The sequence below is a fragment of the Seriola lalandi genome, unplaced genomic scaffold (genome assembly GCF_002814215.2).
Source record: "Seriola lalandi dorsalis isolate HSWRI2012SDOR001 ecotype SW California unplaced genomic scaffold, Sedor1 jcf7180002054672, whole genome shotgun sequence".
NCBI lineage: Eukaryota > Metazoa > Chordata > Actinopteri > Carangiformes > Carangidae > Seriola > Seriola lalandi.
In genome coordinates this window covers 1747333-1773395 of record NW_019525225.1, presented here as the reverse complement: position 1 = coordinate 1773395, position 26063 = coordinate 1747333, and the positions used below count along the sequence as shown (strand labels likewise).

Here is a 26063-nt window from a genome sequence, read left to right as displayed (position 1 = left end):
CTGATCTGGTGTAAAATCAAGCCATTTTCTGTTCAGCAGGTGAACAATTGCTTGATGTAAAGTGGAAGTACGTGACGTCCACGTGTACAGGCTGACGTTTCAGGGGTGTGCCACAGGTGTCAGCTATTAATGCTGCATGACAAAGTCACAGTGAACTTACACTGCAGTCTGCCAGCAACAATAGCCAGGTTTGTGTCTATTAAGAGAAGGAAATGTTGATTTAATGTTTGTGGTTTGACTTTGTTTTCAAATCTGGATTTTACCCTTGGGAAGTTCTGCTTCATGGAAAATGAAGATAAAGTCAGTCCGTTCTGGGGGATCTTCATGCTGGCACATGTTCTCACCCTCCGTCAGGTAAAGGTGGTGGTGTTGATGTGTCTCCTTTTTCTTGATCTGGATGAACAGTTCACCTCCAGTTCAGATTTGATTCAGGATTATTCACCAAGCTAGTTTATTTAGATACACATCTTAATCAATTTTGAACATTTTTAACCTCTAAACTATTTTCAAATCACTTCACACATGACTGTTTACCTTTTTGTCACATGGTCTTACTTTTTGTTTTTCTTTCAGTGAATTTTGACTGTGTTTGAGAATGTTGTGTTTGATTTGATTTGTCAAGTGTTAACTGAAGTTACTGATAAAATTTCTACGAACATAAAAGAGGATGCACCTGATCACGTGATGATAATGATTTTATCCGTTTCTCTACATCCATACTGAAACAAGACATCTGGATTTGTTGAGAAAGGCAATGCTGTATATAACTTGTTCTTAACCTGTCAGGAGTTGACTTCAGCTGTTGTTTGATTAGCTGTTTGCAAAGTTTCCCCCTCCCTGACTTGTGCTTTTTATTCTTATCCACTCTTCTTTTTCTTTCCCTGTCACGATGAGGTCATTCCTATGTATATATATATATATATATATATATATACACACACACATAAACAATGTAATTTATAGAGTTATAAATGCAAATCTACTGCTGCCATGGAACTGTTTTGGTACTTCTTTTTAATCTATTGCATGACAACAGCACAGCTTCAGAACAGATGTAAACACCTCTGAAAACCTCAGGTCCAAGCAAACATTCACCATTCCTTCATGGAAACCCATATGTGTGTCTATAGAGTACAGCATGTACTACTCTATATATTAGTGTTTGCAGTTCCCAAAAGCTGTGATAAAGGTTATGTGTTTGTTCTGTTATTTTGTAATCTGATTTTACTCTGAACTTCACTTACTGCATTCAAGTGTTTGATCTGGCATTATTCATTTCTTCAGGGTATTAAATACAAAAAGATAGAACAAAAAGAACAAAAGAAAAACACTTATCACCTATAATGACAGGAAAGGCCTTCAGCATTCATCAAACATAAGGGTGTGATAGGTAGAGGTGTTCCTCAAGTTTTTCCTATGACTCACTCTGACTTTTTTCTTCTACAACAATAGGTATAAAAAGATCCAAATGCCGCCACAATGAAGCTTAGCCAGACATTTCCATGTCATACAGGGCAATACAACACAAATTAGGGTTTAAATGATTTTATTTGTTACATTACAGAATGAAGAAGCCAGGCTCCCATGGCAGACATCTACACTGGTTGCAGATGCTACTGTTCACCTTACTTGCAGGTAAGTTCTCACATCAGCTATGACAGCTGAAGTTAAAAGAAAAAGTTGTTTGCAGACAATGGAGCAGAGGCGTCTGTCAGCTGGTCACCTTATCTGGACCAACAACTCTGCACCTCTATTTATAAACTGCAGTGTCTGACATGTCTAAGACGTGAGCTATTCAGTCATGTAACACACACACACACACACACACACACACACACACACACACACACACACACACACACACACACACACAGTTGAATTCCTAACTAATTTATACCATAACTTGTTATTCTCGTTTGTTTCCTAATCACACAAAACTTCACAATGCTCTAGCTTCTGTCTGGGAGAAGGTGGAAAACATGAACCGAAACGAACTAAGAAAATTAGAGTGTATGTCACATATACCTCAGATTCTCAACCCTTTTTAGGGAACTAAAAATCTTGTGTGATTGTGTGCAAGAGTGTAGCAGTAAATCCAGATGGAAAATATAAAAATTATCCTATATTTTTAGATTAGTTATTCATTTTATAAATTCATCCATATATTTAATAGTTTGTTTTCTTTATTTCTTTACTTATTATTATTATTATTATTATTAACTAATAATGTACAGTATAAGTCTTTAAAATCTCCCACAGACCTATATGCATATCAGTCAGTCCCATGTGGATTTGAAATACAAGATTAAAAAATTTGAATGTGTACACTGAATCTGATCCAAAACAATGCGCAAAAACATTGTCATGATGTCCAGTGTCTACCATCCAGTATTATGGCTCTGGGTCACAATAATCGCCATGAAACTGAGATAATGAAGTTGTAGTTTGAATGTCATTTGTTCTGTGCAGACTCATGACAACTGTTTCTCCCATCAGGTCAAGCTTACTGTGAGGAGACCTCCGCTGCTCCCACTTCACTTCTCCCCCTTCCCACAATAACTGCACAGACCTCAGGTAAACAGAATCAGCTCACTCCCTGCCACATCAGTTGAAACATCTGTAAATAACAAAAAAAAAAAAAAAAATGTCTGTTTCAGCAGCTGACAAACTCTTTTTTTTCATCCTCACACTGGTGTCTCCAATTTGTTATAGTGCATCACTAGTTGAAAATGAAAACCAGTCCAAACCTTTCCCATCTGTTCTGAATTAGAATTATTAATTACTGATTAAGACTAATGACAGGATCCAAAATATATTCAATTTAATTAAATTTCAATTCAGTTTTATTTGTGTAGTGCAAAATAATCATAACATACATTATCTCAAGGCACTGTAAGATCAAGACCTTACAATAAATAAAATAAAGACCATCCAAAATATGTGACAGAGTAGAGTTATCACTGTCGGTCTCAGTGATGTAGAATATAGGAACAATTGTGGCGAAGTAATCAGATAAAACAGTTTGACATTTTAAATATGTGTAATTGCTTCTTTCCTGAGAGTTAGATGACAAGATTGATATCACTCTCTCCTCTGTATGTTAAATATGTAGCTACAGCCAGAATCCTGTTAGCTTAGCTTAGCATAAAGGCAGAGGGAAACAGTTAGCAGGGCTTTATCCCAAGGTAATGAAATCTGCTTAAGAGCACATGTATCTCTTTTGTTTAATCTGTGGAATGCTAGTTGTTCTGATTCTCCTTGCCTTGAGCGTTTATGCTAAGCTAAGATAACTGGTTGCTGGCTGTAGCAACATATTTGTTCTATACAAATGACAGTGTTATGGACCTTCTTATCTAATTCCCGGTAAGAAAGCAAATAAGTGTACCAAAATGTTTAACTGACTACCAGATAAAAGTAGTGGTGCTACTACCACAGTAAAGTCCAGCATTCAAAATTTTACTTCAGTAAAAGTAATGATGTATTTAGCAAAAAATGATGAACCATCAAAGTAAAACTACAGAGGCACAACGATACATATGAGATGAGTCCTCATTCTGTATAAAAATACATTGTGAAGTGGCCTGTGAAAACAGTCGTATAATTTCTTCAGTGGTTCTGGGATGTGGATAATGTGGGTAATGTCATCTGGGTTATTTCTACTAGTGTTGAAAGATTACAAATTTATAACAGACGATTTGCATCATGTTTGCCAGACACACAGTCTAAAAATGTTCTTGTTGGCTGCATTATGAGCCACCAAGGGCCCTGTAATTTTTGACCTTTCTTTTAATGAAATCCTTCCCCCCTTTATGTTTTGTCCTTCTTTCTTACTGCAGCACACTACTTTCTCAACATCGCGGTGGATGTCACTGGATCGAATAAGGAAGAGTCAGAGATTAAGGACTGGGTATGTTGGGAAATGCTTAGACAAGTTGCTTATTAAAGTACTGAATTTATGATGTGTGTATCCTGTAATTAAATGTAATGAGCATCTTCTGTTTTTGTTCTTTTCAGCTTGGCCAAGTGTTTCAAAACAAGCTTGAGAACTGTATTTCCCCAACCCATGAAGAAACAACTACTTCTCAACAAACAACATCTGCAAGCACTGCAAATGAGACAACACTCAACACAACTACAGCAACAATATCAACAACACTAGAAATCAACAACACTACAGCTACAACATTCAACAGCAACAACACAACTACAGCTACAACATCGACAATGTTAAATTTCAACACAAGTACAGCTACATCAACAACGTCAAATATCAACACAACTACAGCTACATCAACAATGCTAAATATCAACACAACTACAGCTACATCAACAATGCTAAATATCAACACAACTACAGCTACATCAACAACACTAGAAATCAACAACACTACAGCTACAACATTCAACAGCAACAACACAACTACAGCTACATCAGCAATGCTAAATATCAACACAACTACAGCTACAACACCAACAACGTCAACGAGGAGCATCACAACTACAACACCAACAACTTTAACAAGGAGCATCACAACTACAACACCAACAACTTTAACGAGGAGCATTACAACTACAACAACAACTACAGCTACAACACCAACAACGTTAAAAAGGAGCGACACAACCACAGCTAGAGCAGATCTTTCCACAACAGCGGCTCTGACGCCGATCAACAGCCCGACAGCCTTCTTACCTGACACCAGCCCGGTCAAACAGGTGCCTGATGGTGGAGGCGATGATCGACAATCGACTAAAACAAATTCAAATCAGTTAACCCAGCGGGTAGCTCGAGAAATTAGTGGCAGTGCGACACAAACCAGGTATCACTGCAAACATTTCTTTAAAAAAAAAAACGAATGAATGAATAAATGAGTAAAGTTACCAACATTTTCACAGGTGTCCCAGAGATGGATATCCCACCAGAGATAAAGTATTGAGCAAAATATCTGTGCAGCACCTTCTGCTGTGTCATTTTAGTTGTGCTGTTGTCTGTAGTACTGTAGGAACACATTTTACCTTTACCTTGTGACTTGTATAATACTGTTGCTAAGAAGCCGACACTTTGTGTTTTCTGAACAGCGACCCCAGTGGCCATGAGTTGCAATTACAAAATGATGGCACATTGAAATTTCCTTTGGATCCTCTTGAGACACACAATTCTTGCTTTATATTTGTTATAAAACCATTCAAAAGCTTTTTTGACATGCAGAAATATAGAATACCAGTAGCATAAGTAGAGAAGAGGCATTTCAGTTAAATACAACTATATCTGGCTTAAAGGAGCTATTTGTAAGTTTGACTAATGCTACATAGCCAACGTTAGCATTAACAGCTGTTTACTTACCAATCTAGAAGAAACTTTGAAGCTCATTATGAAAAAACGTCTTTCCTTTACTCTCCAAGAGGTGTCTTCAGCAGTGAAAAGAAACCCTCTTGTTTTGCTTCATTGTGGATCAGTTTTCCTCTATATAAGTTAGCATGCTAACCAGCTAGCTCTGGTCTGGCCGGACCATCTTGTCACTTTAAGATACTGAGTCACTATAGCGTCCAGTCTGCCCTGAAGAAGTAGTTCCTTAGAAGACATATTATAACCTCTTGTGTTGTAAATGTAACACTGGCAAAACTGGTCAGTAAACAGCTGTTAATGTTGGCTAGCGATAGCAATACTTTCAAATAGCTCTTTTAAGTTTTCAATATCAGTCACCATAAGCTACTGGTCATACCAGACCAAGTAAAGCTGTAGCAAAAAATATCCAAGTGTATTAAATTAAGCAAGAGTGTGTTTTATTGCTGATGAATTCAACTTTTAATTTGCTTTTAATAAATCTCGCTATTCATGAACATCTCCATTTATTTTTCAGCGGGCCTGGTAACACAACTGGTCTATTTCAAGTAAGTTAACATTTAAATGCATCCGGTGGTTAGATTGTTTGAATAGAAGGATCATCTGAATAAAGATTGATTTATGTTTTAACAGGGACTTGAACTTTCATGCGACAGGAAGACTGCAATACAGTAAGTAAATAGCACACGTCTTTAAATGACTGAAATGAGTGGAAAGCATCTATTTGTTGGTAACAATGACCCTATACTTTAGAAAGACAAATTGCTCTGTGATGCTGCAGCTGAGGAAGAGAGTACCTCCATGTTGCATCCTCCGTACTCTTTGTGCAGCCAGTAAAACTTCCCCTGACATCCACGTGGTGGGTAGAAGAGTAGATAGAACAGGTGAGTCCTGAATACTTTGAAATACACAATTAGCTACCTAACAAGTTCCCATAATGCAATTATCCCTCTGTGTCATTGAGCAGGTCTGCTATTCAGTGAGTGCAATAGCAATCCACATGGGATAAACAGTTGCATTTATAGAGGTCCGGCCGGTGCATCATGGTAAGACGTTTGGTATTTATGATGTTCTTTTTTTTCAACTTCCCAACTTATTCATTAAAATAACAACAAAACAAGAATCACTAGAGCATTTTTGTTTTTTGTTTTTTTCTTGAGCAACATTTATGAACTGATCTTAAAGGTATACAACAACACCTTTTCATTTTTGTGACATTTCATAAGGATGTTGGGAGTTACACACAAAATATTTATGGAATGTGGTTATCTTTCAACAGTGAAGAGTCTGGGGCGGCATATGTGGAAGGTGGAAGCAACTCAACGAACTGTGGCCCAGGTGAGCTCTAAATGTTTAAACATCTTCAAACCACACAAAGTAAAGAAAATATTCAACTCTTTAATTTTTTTTTACCACATGTTAATGTGTTACAGCCTGAATTACAAATTGACCAAATTTGGATTTTTGTCACTGATCTACACACAATAACCCAAAATGTCAAAGGAGACTTTGGAGAAGTTTTGCACATTTCTTACAGATAAAAAATATTAACAGGTTTTGAGTAAATACTTATTCACCCCCTTCTCCCTTAAAGCATATCCATATAATTGTCCAAAACATGTTAACCTGAGGCCACACATGCCATTGTTGGAGGTCTTTTAAACTGTAAATTTGTCCTCAGTCAAATTTAAAATAATGTTGTAATGCAGTAATATATGATTGAATAAGATGAGTTAAATGTTCCACGAAGAACTTGAAATTAAGACAGTCTTTTTTTAATGTAAAACTTTGGCTCTGTTCACACTGACAATAAACCAAAATGATTTGACTTTGTTTCAGATCCGAACAAGTGCAACTGCTCTGCTTATTGCAGTAGAACTGGTTAGTGTTTAATCAACTAACAAAAGTATCAGATTATTATCTAGACCGATATAGTCTGAAAGCCTTTCATAAGTTACTTTTGTTTCTTTGTTTTTAGATGCATACTACACTTTTAAAATGTCAATACAAGATCCCAACATCAACATTTCATATGTCTTGTCCTTGGTAAGTTCTTGTGCACACACACAAAATATGCATATACTGTATACCTACGTTTATGATTTTGTATTTCTCTTTATCCATTGTGCATCAATTAATTCTTGTAGCATCATAATATGATATCTCGAATCTCTACAGATTTCTAAACTAAAACAAGCACCGCCTTGCTCTCCAAGCACAGAGTGAGTTTTATCATTCTTCAAGCATATACAAATCAAATTATATTTGAATTAATAGGCTAAACTAAAATTGAAAACAATTCACAATCTTTGTAATGTTGCTTCGCAGTTCTTCATGTCCATTGTCCATCATTGCAACAGAATACAAGGTAATCAGCTGCCAAAGCATAATCATACTAACTAAACAAGCCATTCCAAAAATAAGTGCAACTGCAACTTTATGGCACTTGATCACTTTTTATCTTTTTGTCACAGTCCGCGGGGCTTTTTCTTATCTTTTATTGCACAGAAGTACATTTTGTATACAAAGCATAAAAAACACTTTGTCATACATATTTTGATGTGTTACTTTAACATAATCACTTGAGATAGTTTGACTAAAATGGACATTTCTACTCAGGATTCCCACGTGTTCTGTGGAAACACAGCAACAAAGTGAGTCTAATCATATTAAATCAGAGCATTTCTATGCACTGATACATCTTAAACATTTAAACAGGGATTGAAATCTGTGCTCTTATTTTCTAATTCTAGTCTTGAAAGCTGCAGAGTGATTTTGGGCTTCGCCCATGAGGTTCCTATCTGCAATCTGTCGGCACTTGTGACAAAGGTGTTTCAGTCTATTGAACAGATCAAGTTTGATGGACTGGTGACTCGAGCCGGTGTGTATATTAACCACAGAGAAACAAGTCGAGTCAACATCGGTTCACATAGTCAAAAATAAATAAATAAATAACTGTAGGTATGTCTTGTGAAACTTCTCATTTGTGTTTCATCTGAAATGTCATACAGCAATATGCGGAAATTCAGGCGGCGACAATCCATTGGCATCCCAGTTCAAATGGGTTAAATTGAACCTTAACCCTGCTATGTTTTGTATGGCAATAGAAACGTCTAACATCCTCACCTGGTTTGTATGATCTTCTTACCACCCTATCTTCTTCACTAACTTAACTCCATCTTTACAAACTCAGTGACCATGATAGTAACTGATTTCAGGCCTGTTTGTATTGTAGTCGATCAAAATGTGACACCTGATAAAATATTCCCACAAATATATTCCTACAAATATTTTTCTCCCTAAGATGTTAATTTGTCCTTTTTTTTCTTTATAGTCAAACTGGAATAAATGTGGCTGCAGAGCTTTTAGAGCAATGTGTTCAGGAGCCGTTTACGACACCCAGCCCAAATGTGACAACCACACAACCCAACACCACCACCTCGTCTGTAAATGTTACTTCATCCCCACTGAACACGACAGCTGAGCCCCTCAACGCCACCACCACTGCTGCTAATGTCACAGTAACAGCAACTACTGAAGCAGGTTTGTTATCACCTCAGCACTATGTCCAGCTCTGTTGCAGCATTTACATCATTTCAGCATGGTTACAGTTCCCCTTTTGCATTTTGTTGCCTGCAGCTGAAAGCCAAGCCAACTCTCTCCTAGCGATGACCAGAGACGTGTCCTCGCTGAATTCCAGCCAGGTGGATGAGCTGGTGTCTCAGCTGGAGGATCTTTTGGCTGGCCCGACCGTCAGCCTGGCTCTGGGAAACACCTCCGTCCACATTGTCAGTAATCTGCTGGGTGCGTCTGCTGAGACGCTGGCCGACTCCTCCAACAGGTTACACATTTAATGCTGAAATTTTATGATGATTAACTGTCTCTGTGAATTCATTGCCTACTTAATTTCACCACAAAATAGCGTTTGGATTTAGGGTTGGGAACCAGCAGTATGACTGAAGTGGCTCAGTGAATATAAGAAGTATTGCTATTGTGCACAATACCAATGAATTTCTATTTCATCAGGATTATACAGATTGTTGATACAGTGGGGTTGAAGCTGGTCCTTGAAGAACAGGCTGAGACCCTCTTGTCCCCAGCTGTGGCTTTGTCTGTGAAACCAGCAGATGGAAGGAACTTTCAGGAAACATTTTTTTCTATCTCTGATCCCAATAATGTACAGGTATGGCATGAAAGTTTTAGTTTATAATACCTGTCAAGGTATTTTATAGGTCATATATCATAACAATTTTTTATTCTGAGTGGTAGCCAGTCGGACACTGGTTACTATTTACCAGCTATTTTTCCGCAGATGTTTTAGAATCGTACATACAAGGTTTGGAAGACTAAAAATTGGACCAACTGGATTACATTTAGTTTTGTACATGTAACACCTTTTTGAAGAAGAAATGAGTTGAGCTACTGCAGCTCAGTTATTCCAAATAGTGACTTCTGACAAACTGAAAATAAGGAGTGGTATCAGTGCTCTCCAGGTCCATGTTCCATGTGTGTTGCAGGTCCGTGGGGATCCCAGGCTGAGAAGGAGTGTGAGAGAAGACTCCTCCATCCCTCAGGGCTCCATCAGGCTGCCCCCCTCTCTCACCCAGGACTTAACCTCTGAGGAACAGCAGCTGGCCTCCCGAGTCCAGTTCAATTTCTACCAGAAGAACACAGTGTTCCAGGTCTATACATTCAACCAGCGTCCCGTTCAGAATGGGATATGGATATCATTAGCTAAGGAGAAACAGAATGCAGTGAATACGACACAGAAATTTGTTATTGTGTCTGTGTTTTCAATTTCATATCATTGATTCAGTGTTTTAAAGGAAAGTGATGGGCTACATTTCAAATTACATATTGGAGCACTGCCTTCTGATAACTTGTGTTGTCTCTATATGGCCATGCAGGACAGATCCATAGGACAACGCAAACTTAATAGTGGGATCCTGGGAGCGAGTGTGGCCAACCTGTCAATCAAAGGACTGACGGACGATGTTGTAATTCACTTGAGGAACACAGAGCCCATTCCAGTGAGTCCATTTTCAAACACTGTCACGCTCAACAGAGACAAAAAAAGCGTGATGTCCAATTAGGTCTAATTAGAGATTGTAAACTGATACAAGCTCTTATGCCTTCTCTCAAACTACAGGCTAATTTTGTGGCTACATGTGTTTTCTGGGACTTTACATTGAATAGTAAGTTGTTGTTTTTTTTTTTTTGTTTGTTTTTTTTTATTATTATTGTTATTGTTAACAATGTTTATCACATTAGACAAAGCTGAAAATATGCTTAATGTTTTCTGCTGACAGATGAGTCAGGTGGTTGGAATCCCAAGGGCTGTTCTGTCCAAAAGAGCACAGACAATGAAACAGTTTGTGGCTGCAACCATTTAACCAGTTTTGCTATCCTGCTGGTAAGAAAATGATCGGTTTTCTCATTTTTCTCATGCATCTTTTTGATGATAATTCATCAATTGAATCCTAACCACTTCCATTCTGCTATAACTTCTCAGTGTTTTTTTTTTGTTTGTTTTTTTTCCTCTCTGTGTTTTCTTGCAGGACCTCTCCAGACAGCCTGTAACCAGCCGTGTCCAGGCCACCATCCTGACTTTTATCACATATATTGGCTGTGGAATCTCTGCCATCTTCCTGTCTATCACCCTCCTCACCTACTTGGCCTTTGGGTGAGTATTAATTGCACAACATAAGATAAGTTGCACACATCCAATATATAATAATCACTATTGAAGTGAAGTGTCTTTCTTGATTCTACCACTAGGAGGCCACCAAAGTTGAAACACCTTTGTTTCTGGCTTTATTGTGATAGAGTTATAGTATTTTTAAAAACTCATTTATGGTTTAAAGTGAATGCAGATATTTTTTCACAGCACTTTTTTTATGATGATATTTCCTGCAAACCATTTGAACCCTGCAGGAAGTTGCGTAAGGACATCCCATCCAAAATCCTGATCCAGTTGTGCCTGGCTCTGCTAATGCTGAACCTGGTCTTCCTGGTGGATGCTTGGCTGGCGCTCTACCCGGAAGCTGTGGGCCTCTGCATCTCCACTGCTTGGTTCCTTCACTACTTTCTATTGGTTGCCTTCACCTGGATGGGACTTGAGGCCGTTCACATGTACCTGGCCCTCGTGAAAGTCTTCAACAGCTACATATCACGCTACATGCTGAAGTTCTCACTGGTAGGCTGGGGCGTCCCGATGATTGTGGTCATTATAGTCATTGCGATTGACAAGGATAACTACGGTCTTATATCCTATGGAAAGTTTCCTGATGGCACTAGTGATGACTTGTGAGTTTTTTTTTCTCAAATGCTTTATTTGCAGTTTCATGCAAAATACTCATTTCATACTCATACAAATACTAAGAAAAAAAACTAACCCTTTAATTGTCTCCCACAGCTGCTGGCTGAAAAATGACATTGCCTTCTACGTAGCTGTGGTGGCCTATTTCTGCGTCGTCTTTCTCTTCAACTTCATCATGTTCATTGTGGTGCTGGTCCAGCTGTGTCGGATAAAGAGGCAGAACCCTCACAATATGCAGCACCGCAGCATACTTCAGGATGTGCGCAGTGTGGCGGGGATAACCCTCCTCCTGGGCCTCACTTGGGGCTTTGCCTTTTTTGCCTGGGGACCCGTTAACCTGCCCTTCATGTACCTCTTTGCCATCTTTAACTCATTGCAAGGTCAGCCGGTTTTGTTATTTTTTGTTGTTTTGGTTTCAGGATGGATTCAAATTGGAAATTTTTATTTGTATACACTAAAATCACTGAGTAAAAAATGTTTGCATCAATATACTGTAGCACTGACTTTACCTGGGACCCATTGGTAAAAAAAAAAATACACCAAAAAAGAAGAGTTGTTTTGATGTGTTGGTGTTATTTTTTATATTACTATTGGGTTATTAACCCAGATTTATGGTATGGTGGCAAACTGCTATAATCTAGTCTAGCTCTGTATAAACATACATGTTACTATGTCATGTCATGTCATTGCTTAAATCTGGGAACATGGAAACATCAAGTCAGACAGGGCAAAAATCCCAGTCAGACATGCCAACATTTTAACCAGATTATTTTAAGAAGTTGAGTACAACTTACAGGGAAGTACAGTAGATGTTGGCCTGTAAACTAATTAATGTTTACAAAGGACAGTTATGGTAATAATTTTCCCATTTGCCTTTATTTTGTATTACAAATAGGTGATATGTCTTTTTACAGATGTGATCTCATTCTCTAATTAACCTGATGAGTACAATGTTATAATTATGGATAGGAATGATGGTCAAAACTACTAAATAACAAGAAGTTATTTAGTAACTTCTTACTAAATAAGAAGACTAAGCCTTTAATAATGTTTCAGTCTTGTAGAACTGTAAGACTCCCAGTTACAAACACTGCTAAAGTTGTGTGGTAATCAGCAGCAGCAGTCCACAAAAAAAGACGACTCACATTTAGCACCTGGATGGTTAAAATAATTAGACATCTAACAGACCCCTTAATGAAAACTGTGAAATAATCTAATACACATCTAGCGGACAAACTCTTCCGGTCTATGTCTTGTACCCGTAAGTCCAAACTAATGACATTGTACACTGTACACTTTTGCCACACTGTAAAAGGTTTGGTGTGGTATTTATAAAATGCTGTTTCTGTTTTTTGAGGTTTCTTTATATTCGTGTTCCACTGTGCGGCGAAGGAAAATGTGAGAAGGCAATGGAGGATCTACCTGTGCTGTGGCACAATGAGACTAGCAGAAAACTCAGGTTAGATATGTCCCCTTTACATTTCACAGCTCTACCAGTCTGGCCAGTCTAACCTTCATATTGTTGACATGCCTGTGCTCATCCGATTCCTTTGTTCCTTCAAAGTATTAGTTCCAAGGCCATTAGATGCATGAAGATGGTAATCAACTAACTCTCGGTGATTATATTACCTTTCACCTTTATCTCGGCGAATCTCTTTTCACAGAATGGAGTCGCACTGCAACACAGAAGACCGTGAAGAAGTCATCAGTGACCAGAGTAACATCTCTTCATTCCTCAAAGTCCAACAACTCATCCAGCTCTACTTCTTTTCTTGTCAGTGACTCCTCAGAACAGATTAATGGCATTGGTAAGTGAGAACAGTCTAGGCTCTTTATGTAACTCATGATAAATTTTGACGATTACTAAATCATATACTTAATATAAGTTTATAGGCTGGTCTTAGCAGCAGAGCTTTATTCCACTTGCCCAACTATGTAAAAACAAGTTTTATCTAATGCTGCTGCTCTTTGAATACATCTACTGTTACCTTGATTTGACATGTTTGGTTTCATGTATGAGTGCCCACAAGCTTAAAACTGTAAACAAGACAGTCAGTGGACTGCAGTATTATCATATAATAATCCAATATTGTCATATTACCACTTGCGTACAGGTTTACATGAGGTTATTATATAGTTTGCCACAAATTGTATCTATCAGAAATAATGACAGCAGTGCTGTGTTATAGGTAGTCCATTTGAAGACAGAGCAATCACAGCTGATGAGGACGCCAGTATGGATGTGATCCTCAACGAGATCAACAGGCAAAACAGAAACCAGTGAGCACCCTGATCTGAAAAGCACATAACAGACAACTGTTAAATGGCTCTTATTTTGAAATACGTGCACTGTATATAATGTAAATTAATAGAGAGTAATTTATGTATTATATGACAAAATGGGCAATGTAAAGCCTAAATTATGCATGGCAATTGATTTTTAAACACTTTTCTATACTCATACATTTACACCATTCATACCAGCCTTTATTCCTTTGTACAGTGATGTTACCAATATAAGTCATATTCCAATGGTAAATTACATACATTGATGGTGACCCATGGAGAACAAGTCAACATCAGGACAAGCCAGCAGACTGGATCCAGTCTGGTCCAACACATGTTAGAGCAACACCATGATTAAGTAGTCCAAAAAACCCCAGCTTCTGTAAACACCCATAAAGTGCAGGTAAATCTTACATCCACATCTCTAATGATAGATTTACAGTAAAAAATTGACAGAATTGATTTTTGCTGCAAAAGCACTGGTTGCTTCATTTGTGGATAAATGAAATTTGGCAGAAAAATGTGAAGTCCAGCTCAATAAAAACCTCAAGTTAAACAATATGTACTCATAGGTTTCATGTGGAACTTATAAAAAAATAATAATCATTTACATTCATGTTTAATCAGATTTTTTTTTTCCTATCATTTGTTTGTACCATAAAATGTCCTCTGAGCCCAAAGTGTGTTCTTGAAATTGTATTTCTTTCTTGTGCCTGTCCAAAAACCCAGATATTTAGTTTACTATAAGATGAGGCATAACTGGAAACGCTTCATATTTCAGTCAACTATTGGTAATTCTGCTTGAAAGCCACTTCATTTTCTGTTATCAACTTATCATTTCGGACACATTTTCAGAATACATGGGTTTCAAAATCTGCAATGCATAACACAACCGTTTTCCACCATTTACACATACAGGCTGTCTTAAAGTATTCAAAGCGTGTCCTTGATTTTTATTGATGCTTTTCATTTCTTTTGGCAAAAAAAAAAAGTCAAGACATTTTTCCCCCAAAACATTTTAATTGTAGATGGTCACAAAGATTATCTCAAGTGGGACAGAACAGCATTTGGTGAAATTATATAGAATAAATAAATGTAATTGAGTCCCACAGGGTTGAGCGCGTGTAAACGTGCTGTGTACTGTATATGCAAGCTACATTCACCGTCCATTACATGCACCTAATACAGTCTTAAAAAAAAAAAAAAAAAAAAAAAAAACTTAAAATATCAGGAGAAAGCAAGGTGCTAATAAAACATGACATAAAAACAGCACAAGCACAGAGGTGGCATTAAAGTGGTGGAATTGTTTCCCTTTTAAAACATATTTGGACTTCAACACTTCAGTCTCTCTGGGCGTGATCACATTGCCTTGATACAACCTGAAAGAATCAAATCACATTTGAGCGGCAGTAACAAAAATAGAGCTTAAAAGCGACTCACTTAAGCTGGGCTGAGTCTATAGATTGGCCTATCACACGATTTGAGCTCATAACTCAAGAGAAAAGGAAAAAAAAAAAAACCTAAAGAAAACAAGAGAGAACACACACACTTGTTCTAAGATGAGTTACACCACATTATCAGTGTATCAAATCAGTGTTTCAACAACTAACAGTTCCTTCAGCATACATGCAAATGGACAATCCAAATCAAGTAACACAAATTAAATACAACTCATAAGTTGCAACAATGGTAAACAACGGTAAAACACAACCAACAAAGGAAGAAAGAGAAGGAAGATGAGGGTAGATGAGGGATCAATGGATAGGGGATAATAAAAATGTCATTGTACCCCTTAAGATGTGTTCAGACTGAATGCAAAGTGAATTTCCACCTCCATTTATTCACATCAACTTGACCGTGGAGTGTTTTGCAGTCCATGCTTATTATTCAGTCTACAATACAGATGTAGTCACTGATAATAGACATAGACTGCTGTGTGTGTGTGTGTGTGTGTGTGTGTGTGTGTGTGTGTGTGTGTGTGTGTGTGTGTGTGTGTGTGTACTGCTCAGACTTAAAACCAGACGGATTTGACACTGCAGGAACTCTTTTTTTTTTCTTTACAACTATTTCTCCGCCTCCGTTCCTTTTTTCAAAATTTTAAAGACCACATAACAATGCATTTATCCAAACTTTGTGGAGTATGCTAAAGTGTAGTACACAGAAGAACTATGATTAGACCGACGCGTTTCGGCTTGTGGCCTTCATTAGGGGCTTACACAAGCCGAAACGCATCGGTCTAATAAAAAAAACTTCTTCAGTAAACTTCAAGCAATGCTGGTGTTTTGACTTCTTTAGTCTTTTTTTCCATCTCAACGCACCTCGGAAGTAGGTGAGGTTGTGCCAGAAATCTCTACTTTGCTTCCAAACTTTGTGTTGACTGTAATTTTCATGTAAAGTTCAATCTGAGCACACCTTTTAAGGCTACAGCAGAAGAAGAAGAAAAAGAAGAAGAAGAGCATTCACATTCCAGCTGCTGAGGATTCAAGCACAGAAAACTGGAGGTCTCTACTTCTTCCATATGGTGTAGAAAACCCATCTGATACAGGACAATTAAGGATTGTACACAGCAAAATATGACAGCAAAAATGTACAGTATTATTTTGTCCCCGTTCAGGAATGTATAAATAAATGACAATTCAAAGGATGGAATTTTGTCCATCAAGTAATTAGAACTGATAAAAGGATACAGCTCCAAGTAGGAGGGCACACACACCACCTCTTTGGAGAAGTCCACGGGACATGAGAGCTTTCCCAGCTGTTCTTCATACTGACTCAGTGCCTCTGTCAGATTCACGCTGTTACCCTGACGACAAGTATCCGAGAAAAAAAAAGAAAATGTCACAAGACACACTGTCATGAGACATATTGTAGCTAGTGATGTTTTTCTTCCACCACAACTGTAAGTGTAAGTGGTGTGTTGCGATGCTCAGCCACAACAGAATGAAGTTGTGTTAAATGTTATCCAAGATATTCCTGTTTGACAATTTGAAACTGGATTTTATAATAAAAACCCATGACCATAAAGCTTAGAGCAAAGAAGAATTTCATCCCTCCCATTCAATAGCACTGCAATTTTCTCCTTGACAACAAGAGAAAATGACAACTTGTTTAACTGTGCTGTGCTGTGTTCCCTCCTTGGAATATTTCCTGCCCAAATAGCCTCTCACAGCAGGAAATATATGAAACAAGCAAAGTAAGATACTATGCCAAAGCTTTCAGTAAAAACAAGTGAGGACAGATGGGAGCATCCCTGGTATTTAATGGAGGTTGGGAAAAAGTTAAAAAGCATCTCTATCTGACCTATGCTTCATCTCAGTTAATGCCTACTGAGCTAATACTTGATTGATATATTAACAATAGCAATATTAACAGTTTGCACTCATCATACTCAGCAGTTGCTAAAAGGACGAGACTCACCTGTGTGAAATATTTCCCAGCTGGATGCAGGACTTTTATTGACAGATCTAAGATGAGACGCAGGAACTCCCATGTCGAGTCTTCAAAATCCAGTAAGACAGACACACATAGGTTAAACAATGACATCTCTGTACTGCATTTCTGTAACACCTCAGATCATGCAAATATAGAGTGGCTTCAGAAAGTATTCACACCTCTTCACTTTTTGCACACTTTATTGTCTCGTAGACTTATTCTTGTAAATAAATGTAAATTTTCAATGTAAAATTTGTAAATGTATTGTCATTTTTAAAATGTAGTAGTATAGTATAACGACCCTTAATCCAGTACTTTGTAGAGGCCCCTTTCTGGCAACAGATACACAAATCTTAAGTCTTCTTGGGTAAGTTTTTTTATTTTGTCATTATGGCTCACTGGGTGTAGACTGATGGGCAAAAACGGCAATTTAATCCACTTCAAATTAAACCTACAACACAATTAAGTGTGGAAAAAATGAATGGGTCTGAATAATTTCGGAAGCCCCTATACATATATAGTATAAGTACAAAGTATATATGTAAAAGAAAGAAACCTTCTTCTGGCTCTGTGGATATTGGGACTGCAGTGAGGTCATTAATTACGTAGTCAAACATCCGTCCTTCCTGGACATACTTCTTCAGCACAGGGACACAGTCCTCGACTAGTATCTGTAAAGCAAGAGACAAGGAGAATTCACTCAATTTTCTTCTTAAGGTTCTTTCATTTTGTCATCAGTATCATGAAGCTTTCAACAGCCTGACTACTAACCTACTAATTATAACCTACCTACTAATCACTGGAAAAACAAATCATCATAACAGGATCTTGACATAGACACAGGAATTTATGATAAATTGACAAATAATAGAGAGGTATGGATATCCTTAATAGATCAGTGGAATCATTTTAATTTAATTATATTTAAATAATAGTTTTCTAGTGTTTCTAAAGCTTGTCATTCTATTCTAGATAAGTGATTATAATTTACACATTTTGTTGTACAACACAGCTCTGAGCACTTGAACTGTGCTCAAGGTTGGATAGAAAAGCCCAGAGTTAACAAATGCAGTTGCTAATCAGCTTCATGACACCAGTTATACAGGATCACCATTGAATATTTATTCAGCACTCACTTGGTAACAGTCTCCCTTCAGGTTGTCAAGGATATTGCCACAAGTCTTGCGCATGTGCGTTCTGCACCCGTCTATCACCTTCTGGTCAATGTAAGCACTTAGTTAAGGAAGCATCAATCAGGTGCAGATGTTCAATTATAAACACTGGTAAATTGCTGGGAAGGAAAACTACATTGCCTGAGGTAAAGTGGAAGTCACAATACAGGTGTAAAAAGAAAAGTTCCAGCAAAGGATATCTCCACCATGGTGATCATCTTTGGCTTTTGTTTGACCACCTCAGCAAGGATGCCTCCATCTCCTCCTCCTAGTATCAGCACCTCTTTTCCAGCATAATTCTCTTTTCCGCTACCTATGATGGCTTGGGTGTAGGCCAAATCACTCTCTGCCAGGTCTGCAAGTCAAATGATTCATTTAACAGAAGCTAACACAACAATCATCATTAAATTCATGAGGAATGTTTAATCAAGTACATTAAATTACACTTAAGTGTCACATTAACACCCTGTTTAAAGTGTACTTAATAAATGAAAATAATAAATAATATAATAAATTAATAAATAATATAATTTCAGATTTCAAATTTGCAAACTGACTGTAGCTTTTGTCTCAAAATGACAAATAAGCCATGTATTGTAGTGTTGTATACACTTACTAACATCTCCATTGAGTACTAGGATATTTCCAAACTGCTGTGAGTGCAATATTTTTATGTTTTGGTATGCAGAATCTTCTTCATACACCACCCGGTCAATGTCATACTCGATCAGTCTGCCGTCAGCTGTGGGCCAGTATCGGTCAACTTTTGCCCCTCGTACAATGGCTGGGAGCCTTAGGGGGGGAACAATACAATTAATCAATATTACTGCAATATGCAAGGTACATGAAATACAGCCATCACATTTCTATAACATGAACAAAGCCACAAACCAGATACCTACCTTTTAATCCTTGTTATATTGCCATTTAAGAGAACCTTTAGCTTCTTTTCCAGTGCATTTAAAAGCTGTGAAGAAACAGTTCACACATGCAAAACTTATTTAAGAATGAAAAGTTGTAAAAAACAAAAACAAAAACAAAACAAAAAAGTTATTACATCACCAGGCATACTTCTGTGTGCTTTGGCTTCTCAGTAAAAGATACTGTAGTTTTGTATTTTTTATTTTTTAAAATCACCTACATTGTCTAGTTGTGCAATGTTGTCATCTTCGTAACACTGCAGATCAATGGTGACCAACCCATGGGAGTGCACACGCAGAATAACAAGCCTGAGAAATGAAGAGAGACACAAAGCAATAAAGTGATAAGAATATTTAATTTTTACTCAACTGATACTTCACATAAAATCTACGTTTTGCTTTGAAGATGGCTGATGAAGGTTTGTTGTTTTCCTCCTTTGAAGAGAACTGAACGGTCTGAATTTTTCACAGTGGAAAGAATCAGTTCTCTACACCACTCCACCACAGTCTTATTTTCACTCACTGCTGCTGTGTCACATTATCAAACCTTTTCCAGACACAGTGTATTTAGCTTGAACATACAGAGCACTCAGATTAACAGCATACTACAAGAGGGGTGTGAGAGGTCCCTGTGGAAGTTTTGCTATTTTTCCCCATTGTGAAACCTTGTCACCACTGGAATCCCTGGAATGATAAATTTGAAACTATGAACTTTCAGATAACACGTGTTCTCTCTGTTTAACTAGGTATTTGTGGCCATATTCACAAAACATCCGAGGGCTGAGAGTAAACAACAGGGTGTAAGTTAGAAAAGTGCCAGTCCTAACCTTCAGTCTCCTAAATATTTTGGTCTAAGAGTAATTCACACAGAATTTTATCTCTAAAAGTAGTTCCTAAGCCTGAAGACCTAAAGACTCCTAAATCACTAAGACCTGCACAGTCACAAAAATGTGCTGCAGGTAATGTGTCCCATCGTGTCAGCATTTTGTAAAAAAAAAAAAAAGAAAAAAAAAAAGGGCACTTAAATATCATATGTCAGCCGTTTACTAAGGAATCAGTTGACTCACCAACAAATGGCAACAATCCAACAGCAACTGGATAACAGTTCACTGAGTGCACATCAAATAATCACCTACTGCAATAAATACATGAATAAAGGCGAATTCACAGTTATCACTGGATTATCTTGTAAAACTGGTGCTTTATGCAGAATCGTTACATCACAGTATGACAACTTGTTTTATCAGCTGGATAAAGTATCACATGCTGATGGTATTTGATGCCAGATACAATATATTTAACAAGTCAGTATTTTACTTTGTCTCATGTATGAAATGTGTGATGCAGTTTATAAAACATCTATCCATCTGTCTAAATGCACCTGGTATCTAAATGCAACTGTGTATTTCAGAAAATTTTATTTCACAATAACCATCACAGACCAGTCAAACCTGTCAAACACCAACCACTGAGGACTGAGATTAGTTTAGTAATTCTCTATGTTCCTTTCTGGAAACTCATCTCATCAGCCCTTAATAAGAAACTCTTAGTATAAGGAACTTTTAGTTGCCATTAGGACGACTCATACTGGTAAGAAAAGATCCTTTGTGAATACAGCCCCTTTGCATCCATAAGTATGACACCTTTAGTAAACTGTAAGACATGTAAAGCTAACCTAAGCTCTGACAGCAAACAGTCACTCTTTGTGAGAGTGAGACAGCTCTTGGTGAGTAAAGAGCTAATGCTAACGCCAGCTATGTAGCAATAGCCAAACACTTACAAATAGCTCCTGCTCCTCAGATTCATGATCTGCACCAACTTTGTAATGGATACGGCTAAGACAGCTACTTCAGTTTATCAGGACAAATGTGAGAAAAAAATCTGCAGCCTACCAGCAGATTTTGGAGAAATGTAATGTTTGAGTTAACAAGTCAGATTATGGTAAACTACTTTTATTTATTTTCACAGTCATGCTGCTTTCTATAGTGTTGCAAAGTCTGAAAAAAATCCTGATTAGATCAGCAGTGTCAACCTGCAACTTCAGCGTTAGTTCTCTCATACATCTGAAAACTTCCTGCCACAATAGTATTCCACTTTCCACAGAAAGGTGATCTATTACTAAAGGAAAAAATTAAAAATAAAACACACGAAGAGCACATTTCATACTGAGATGTTTCTGGAAATGTTACCTACATCCCTTCAGTACCACCAAAGAAAAAAGCAAAGCTTTAAACTGTAAAAAAATAAAATAAATAAAAACAATAAAAAAAAGTTGTGGTTTAAACCAAAATGTTGTTCTTACCGGCCATTCTTGCCAACAAAAGTAGCGAGGTATCCATGCCCATTTGTATCATGGACAGTCTCTGTCATTTCCTGCTCATGAAATATGGACAGCAGGCCAGGAACTGTCGAAGCAGAGTCAACTGGGAAGAGTAAAGATGGAAAAATTAAAAAATATTACTGCTTCTACTATACATTCTCTTCATCAGTGGTGGAAGAAATACTCAAATCCTTACATCCTCCAACTATTATATTTATTGCTGGGTAGCTTAATGTATTGTAAAAAATAAAAAGCACTGCATTTTATATGAGTAAATCTTAAACTGCAATGAAACTAGTCATTTCTGATGTCAAATAAATGTTGCATAAAAAACACAATATGAAGTAGAATAGCCTACAAGAAAGAATAGCAATAAATGGAAATACTCAAATACCTCACTTACTATGAACCACTGCTCTGCATATTAATGTAATAATATTTGTACATACATATATTTAATGACACCACATTATTGCCAAATAAGGTTTTGCCCAAGTTGGTCTCAATAAAAAAAAGTTATCGTTGTTTACAGCTCCATACTCCATACTGCTCTAGAATAATAATGTAGATTTACTCCTCTACATTTATATAACAGCTACAGTTACTTTTCAGATTAAGATTTCACATACAAATTACATTATTAGGTTATATAATATGATGCATTATTGTAGATTAAACCACCCAACAGAATATGAAGCAGTTACCATCAACCTAACATAAACCAACTTGGTGCAACAGGGTGCCAAGATGTTAATGCACTGAGTGATATTTAACACCTCTTCCATCATTAACACAAGACATAAATGTAGTTCACTCTTTTTTAAAATATAGTCATATGTTTTATTGATGTTTAAATGAACACGTTTTAATGTTTTTAGACCGGTAGGTTAATACTGACTCGGCCAGAATAAAGTACAGCATTAAACTACAAAAATGGCCGAAAATGCGCCACTTCCTATGCGACAGGGATGAATTGAATGTAGCATTGAATGTACTTTATTCGCATTGTTAGCCAGAAAGGTTTCGAGCTGCTGTCCAGAGCAACGACACTGTACACACGATAAGTACATGTGTAACAACACACTTCCATGTAAAAGATATTCAAATCAAACATTTAACCATAACGATCAGCTTTCCACCCCAACGTGACAAAAAATGTGTATGTACATGCCACTATCAGCCATGTTTCATCCAAATCAATACAACAGTACTGTTTTGAAGGGCAATGACAGACTAGCAGGGTAACGTTAGCAGGCTAGCCAGCTAGCTAGCACGCAGCCCTGATGTAGTGACTGTAACCTGGATGCACTAACGGTAGCAGGGGCTCATCGCGCTCATCTTACCTGCCGTAGAGAGGCTGAAGTCGAGAGTGTAATGTCGCAGTGCCATGTCTGTATGCAACCGATATCCATGCCTGGAATAGGCAGGCTGCGAATATTTATGTGCAGAGACAGAGGGAGGGCCCTGCTACCACTGCTGTTACCACTACCCACTACACTTGCCAAACCAGGCGTGGCTACTGTGCTGCTAAAGGCATATGCTGCGACTGAGAGCAGAGAGTATAGGATGAGTCGAGAGAGCAATCTTCCTTTAGGCACCGCCAAATCCAATGGGGGAAATATTGTTACAATATTTGCACATTTGTGTGGAGAGTTGTGAAACTGTATCTGAATCAGTGAATGTGTAGAAGAACCGCTACTCAGATTTGTGGATGTGTACATAAATCTGAATGTGCATTAGAAATACAGACGTGTAAACAAATCTCAAAACATGTACTCAAAAATTTTTTTTGTAAATAGGTTTATCAGTTAATCAGAATTTTAATTGTATAAGTGGAAAAACAGGTTCCATCTCAAATACACCTCTCACCTAACTGTCTTTTTTACACAGGACGGATGACTAAAAATTTGAGAGCGGGCACAACACAGATTGTTTGAGCATGCAGGAAGTGAAACTAGGCTACAACGTGGGTTCTGTAGCCTACAGAAGTAGAAACATTATTCAAAAAATACAGCCTTGGAACTGATGCTTTCTCAACACTGTGTCATGTGTTAGGTAGGTACAGTATATATTTTTTTGAAAAATTATCTAATATCATTTATTAAGTGTTTTTTAGATGTTTTTTTAAATCTTTTTTTAGTTTTAGTTGGCCTTAACAAAAACATTTCCCATAAGCCCATTATCAGGGTAAAATCACAGCTTGACAGAAGACGCCATAAGCGAGTCTAGTTGTTTCATGTCTGTAATAACAGCAGGACAGAGAGGACTGTACTGTAATGTGGACGTTTTCAGACAGCTGAGATAACAACTAGAAAGTTGAAAAATTTACTTTGGATGACAGCATTGATAAGTTTTATGGATATAGAAGAAACCACTGTGAACCAAGAACCTGTGCTGTCCTGCTTGTAGTTTTATTTCATGGGTGCTGTAGTTTTTTTTCTGTGCTCCCAAAGCATAGGTTAACTTTGTTAAAATCACAAGGTTTTAATTTCTTGTATCTTGGATGTTGATTTGTGTTAGAATATGAACCCTAGGAACACACTTTTCACAAGGACTAATGAAAGAAATGTTGATTTCACTTATTTATAAAAGCTGTGGTTATAGCCCAGATGTGATATCATCTCGTCAGCTCAAAAGGAGGTGTTACGCTTGTAATTATATAACTGATTGCGCCTTGCTAGGCAGGAACTCAAACTGAGAGCACTGCATCACTTTTTCAGATTGATCACTGATTGCGTCTGCCATAAGGGTAATATGGCAGCTCAACTGATTGGTTTGATTGACTGAACGCAACTGATTGTGGTTATGCCCTAGGCAGTTGTTTGGCAATACAGTGTGACCCTCCCTACAACTGAACTGAATCCAATTAAATTAAACTTTTTAACCTTTTTCATATTGGGGGTGTGACTGGAAGTATTAGCTCAATAGCATTCTAGATATACAGTATGTTCCCAAATCAAATTAAAAGTTTTATTTTTGTTCCTTTGAACAAAAAATAGAGGGCAACCTGCAGGAGATACAAAAGTCCATGGACAGGGGTGGACAGCCCGCTGAGAGCACTGGGAAATTTCTCAGTGGTCGGGGTCGTTTGTTCTGCCGTGAGCAGTCAACTTGACCAGCAATAATAGAGCAAGCAGGAATGATTGACTCTCGTGCCTGGGCCAAATTGCTTACCTCACATTTGTTGGTCTGTCCCAAATTGTTGTATTTTGTAAGCATAGTGGCTTAGGGTTAACTGATAGAATAGTGGTCTGGTGATTTGGGTGAACAGAATGGCCTGGAGTCAAATTCCTGGCTAGAATTCTTTCATCTGCCCCTGTCCCTCCGTGTGAAAGAAAACGTGTTTACTATTACGTTATGTAACTAGATTTATTAATTTGCATGAATTTCTTGCGTAAAAATGAACCATGTCCGCCTATCTAAGGTGGAAAGATAGAGATGGTGAAACTTACTCAAGGTGTGTTGCGCAAGAAAGGGAAGAGCAGGTATTTAAGGGTTATTTAAGGATGATGATTTTACAACATTGGCACAGCAAAGCCCACGCCTCCGCCAAGGCCAAACATGTCATGGTTTGCTATGGCAGACACCGTTTCCATGTGTGTCAGTGTTTTTGCTTCCTGTCTTGGTCCTGTGTCTGTGGTGGTTGTCTGCCCCGCCCTAATGTGTTTCACCTGTGTGCAATCACCTTGCCTCCTGTGTCTATATAGTCTCTGTGCTCCCCTTGTCTGTGTTGGTTCGTCTGTTTAGTTCTGGGTTTGTTCACGTACTGTTGTCTTCACGTTTTGTTCATGTCTGTTCATGTCACGTTCACGTTTGGATTGTGGTTAAATAAATTTGCCTGCACCGTCTCTCAAGAATTGACTGCATTTGGGTCCAACTTACCTCGCAAACCCCTGACAAAACAAGCGTGGACATAGCTGGCAGGTAGATGATTGTTTGCATTTTCACCAAATTGCATAAACCCATACAGCTCAACACCTACATCAAGATCCAAATATTATTTCCTGTGGAATTCACAAAGGTGTAAAAAAAAAAAGCAATGTTAAGCAAAGACATTCCTGGATCCGCTGTTTTAGACGAATCCGCTCCAAAATTCAATGGGTTCTTTACTGGCCCATTTCCCATTCTTCCACCAGGATTGGTGCAAATCAGTTCAGTACAAACCTACAGCAGACATGAGTGGAAACATAACCTCCTTTGAGGACATAATGGCAGTGAATGAGTTAATGGTGCTGATTTATCATTTCTTTGACTAGACAGGTTTTTTTGG

The 26063-nt window shown here is 37.7% G+C and overlaps 2 protein-coding genes across 3 annotated transcripts; one reads left to right on the top strand and one right to left on the bottom strand.

Annotated features, from left to right (window-relative positions):
* LOC111666194 (uncharacterized) lies at positions 1-14629 on the top strand. Of its 2 annotated transcripts, none has more exons than XM_087178013.1 (30): positions 1-188; positions 1565-1635; positions 2497-2574; positions 3837-3907; positions 4015-4820; positions 5862-5892; positions 5978-6015; positions 6098-6228; positions 6312-6390; positions 6624-6682; positions 7184-7225; positions 7323-7390; positions 7523-7566; positions 7673-7712; positions 7964-7998; positions 8098-8225; positions 8356-8473; positions 8679-8887; positions 8984-9185; positions 9371-9527; positions 9862-10026; positions 10252-10374; positions 10494-10539; positions 10654-10757; positions 10903-11027; positions 11279-11650; positions 11760-12043; positions 13021-13122; positions 13328-13471; positions 13853-14629. In XM_087178013.1, the coding sequence occupies exons 1-30, from the start codon at positions 130-132 to the stop codon at positions 13945-13947; spliced, it is 4026 nt and encodes a 1341-aa protein (XP_087034139.1). In that variant the 5' UTR covers positions 1-129; the 3' UTR covers positions 13948-14629. The 2 variants fall into 2 exon arrangements, with proteins under 2 accessions (XP_087034139.1, XP_023277218.1); XM_023421450.2 differs by having other exon boundaries at positions 134-354.
* A 318-nt stretch (positions 14630-14947) lies between these two features.
* On the bottom strand, positions 14948-23295 carry sms (spermine synthase). Its single transcript, XM_023421452.2, has 11 exons — positions 23137-23295; positions 21776-21896; positions 19695-19782; positions 19456-19520; positions 19170-19345; positions 18754-18908; positions 18518-18607; positions 17938-18052; positions 17367-17446; positions 16637-16752; positions 14948-16485 (listed from the first exon to the last, which is right to left on the bottom strand). The coding sequence occupies exons 1-11, from the start codon at positions 23180-23182 to the stop codon at positions 16455-16457; spliced, it is 1083 nt and encodes a 360-aa protein (XP_023277220.1). The 5' UTR covers positions 23183-23295; the 3' UTR covers positions 14948-16454.
* Positions 23296-26063: the final 2768 nt, after the last annotated feature.

What these genes read in the sequence shown, in the direction of transcription:
- LOC111666194 (XM_023421450.2), top strand. Translation starts at nt 290, where the DNA reads ATGAAGATAAAGTCAGTCCGTTCTGGGGGATCTTCATGCTGGCACATG. An exon ending in AGTCAGAGATTAAGGACTGG is followed by an intron (nt 3,908 to 4,014) that starts GTATGTTGGGAA and finishes TGTTCTTTTCAG; the next exon opens with CTTGGCCAAGTGTTTCAAAA. An exon ending in TAGAAGAGTAGATAGAACAG is followed by an intron (nt 6,229 to 6,311) that starts GTGAGTCCTGAA and finishes GTCATTGAGCAG; the next exon opens with GTCTGCTATTCAGTGAGTGC.
- sms (XM_023421452.2), bottom strand. Translation starts at nt 23,182, where the DNA reads ATGGCACTGCGACATTACACTCTCGACTTCAGCCTCTCTACGGCAG. An exon ending in CTTCAGCCTCTCTACGGCAG is followed by an intron (nt 21,897 to 23,136) that starts GTAAGATGAGCG and finishes TACTCTTCCCAG; the next exon opens with TTGACTCTGCTTCGACAGTT. An exon ending in AGTACTCAATGGAGATGTTA is followed by an intron (nt 18,909 to 19,169) that starts GTAAGTGTATAC and finishes TTTGACTTGCAG; the next exon opens with ACCTGGCAGAGAGTGATTTG.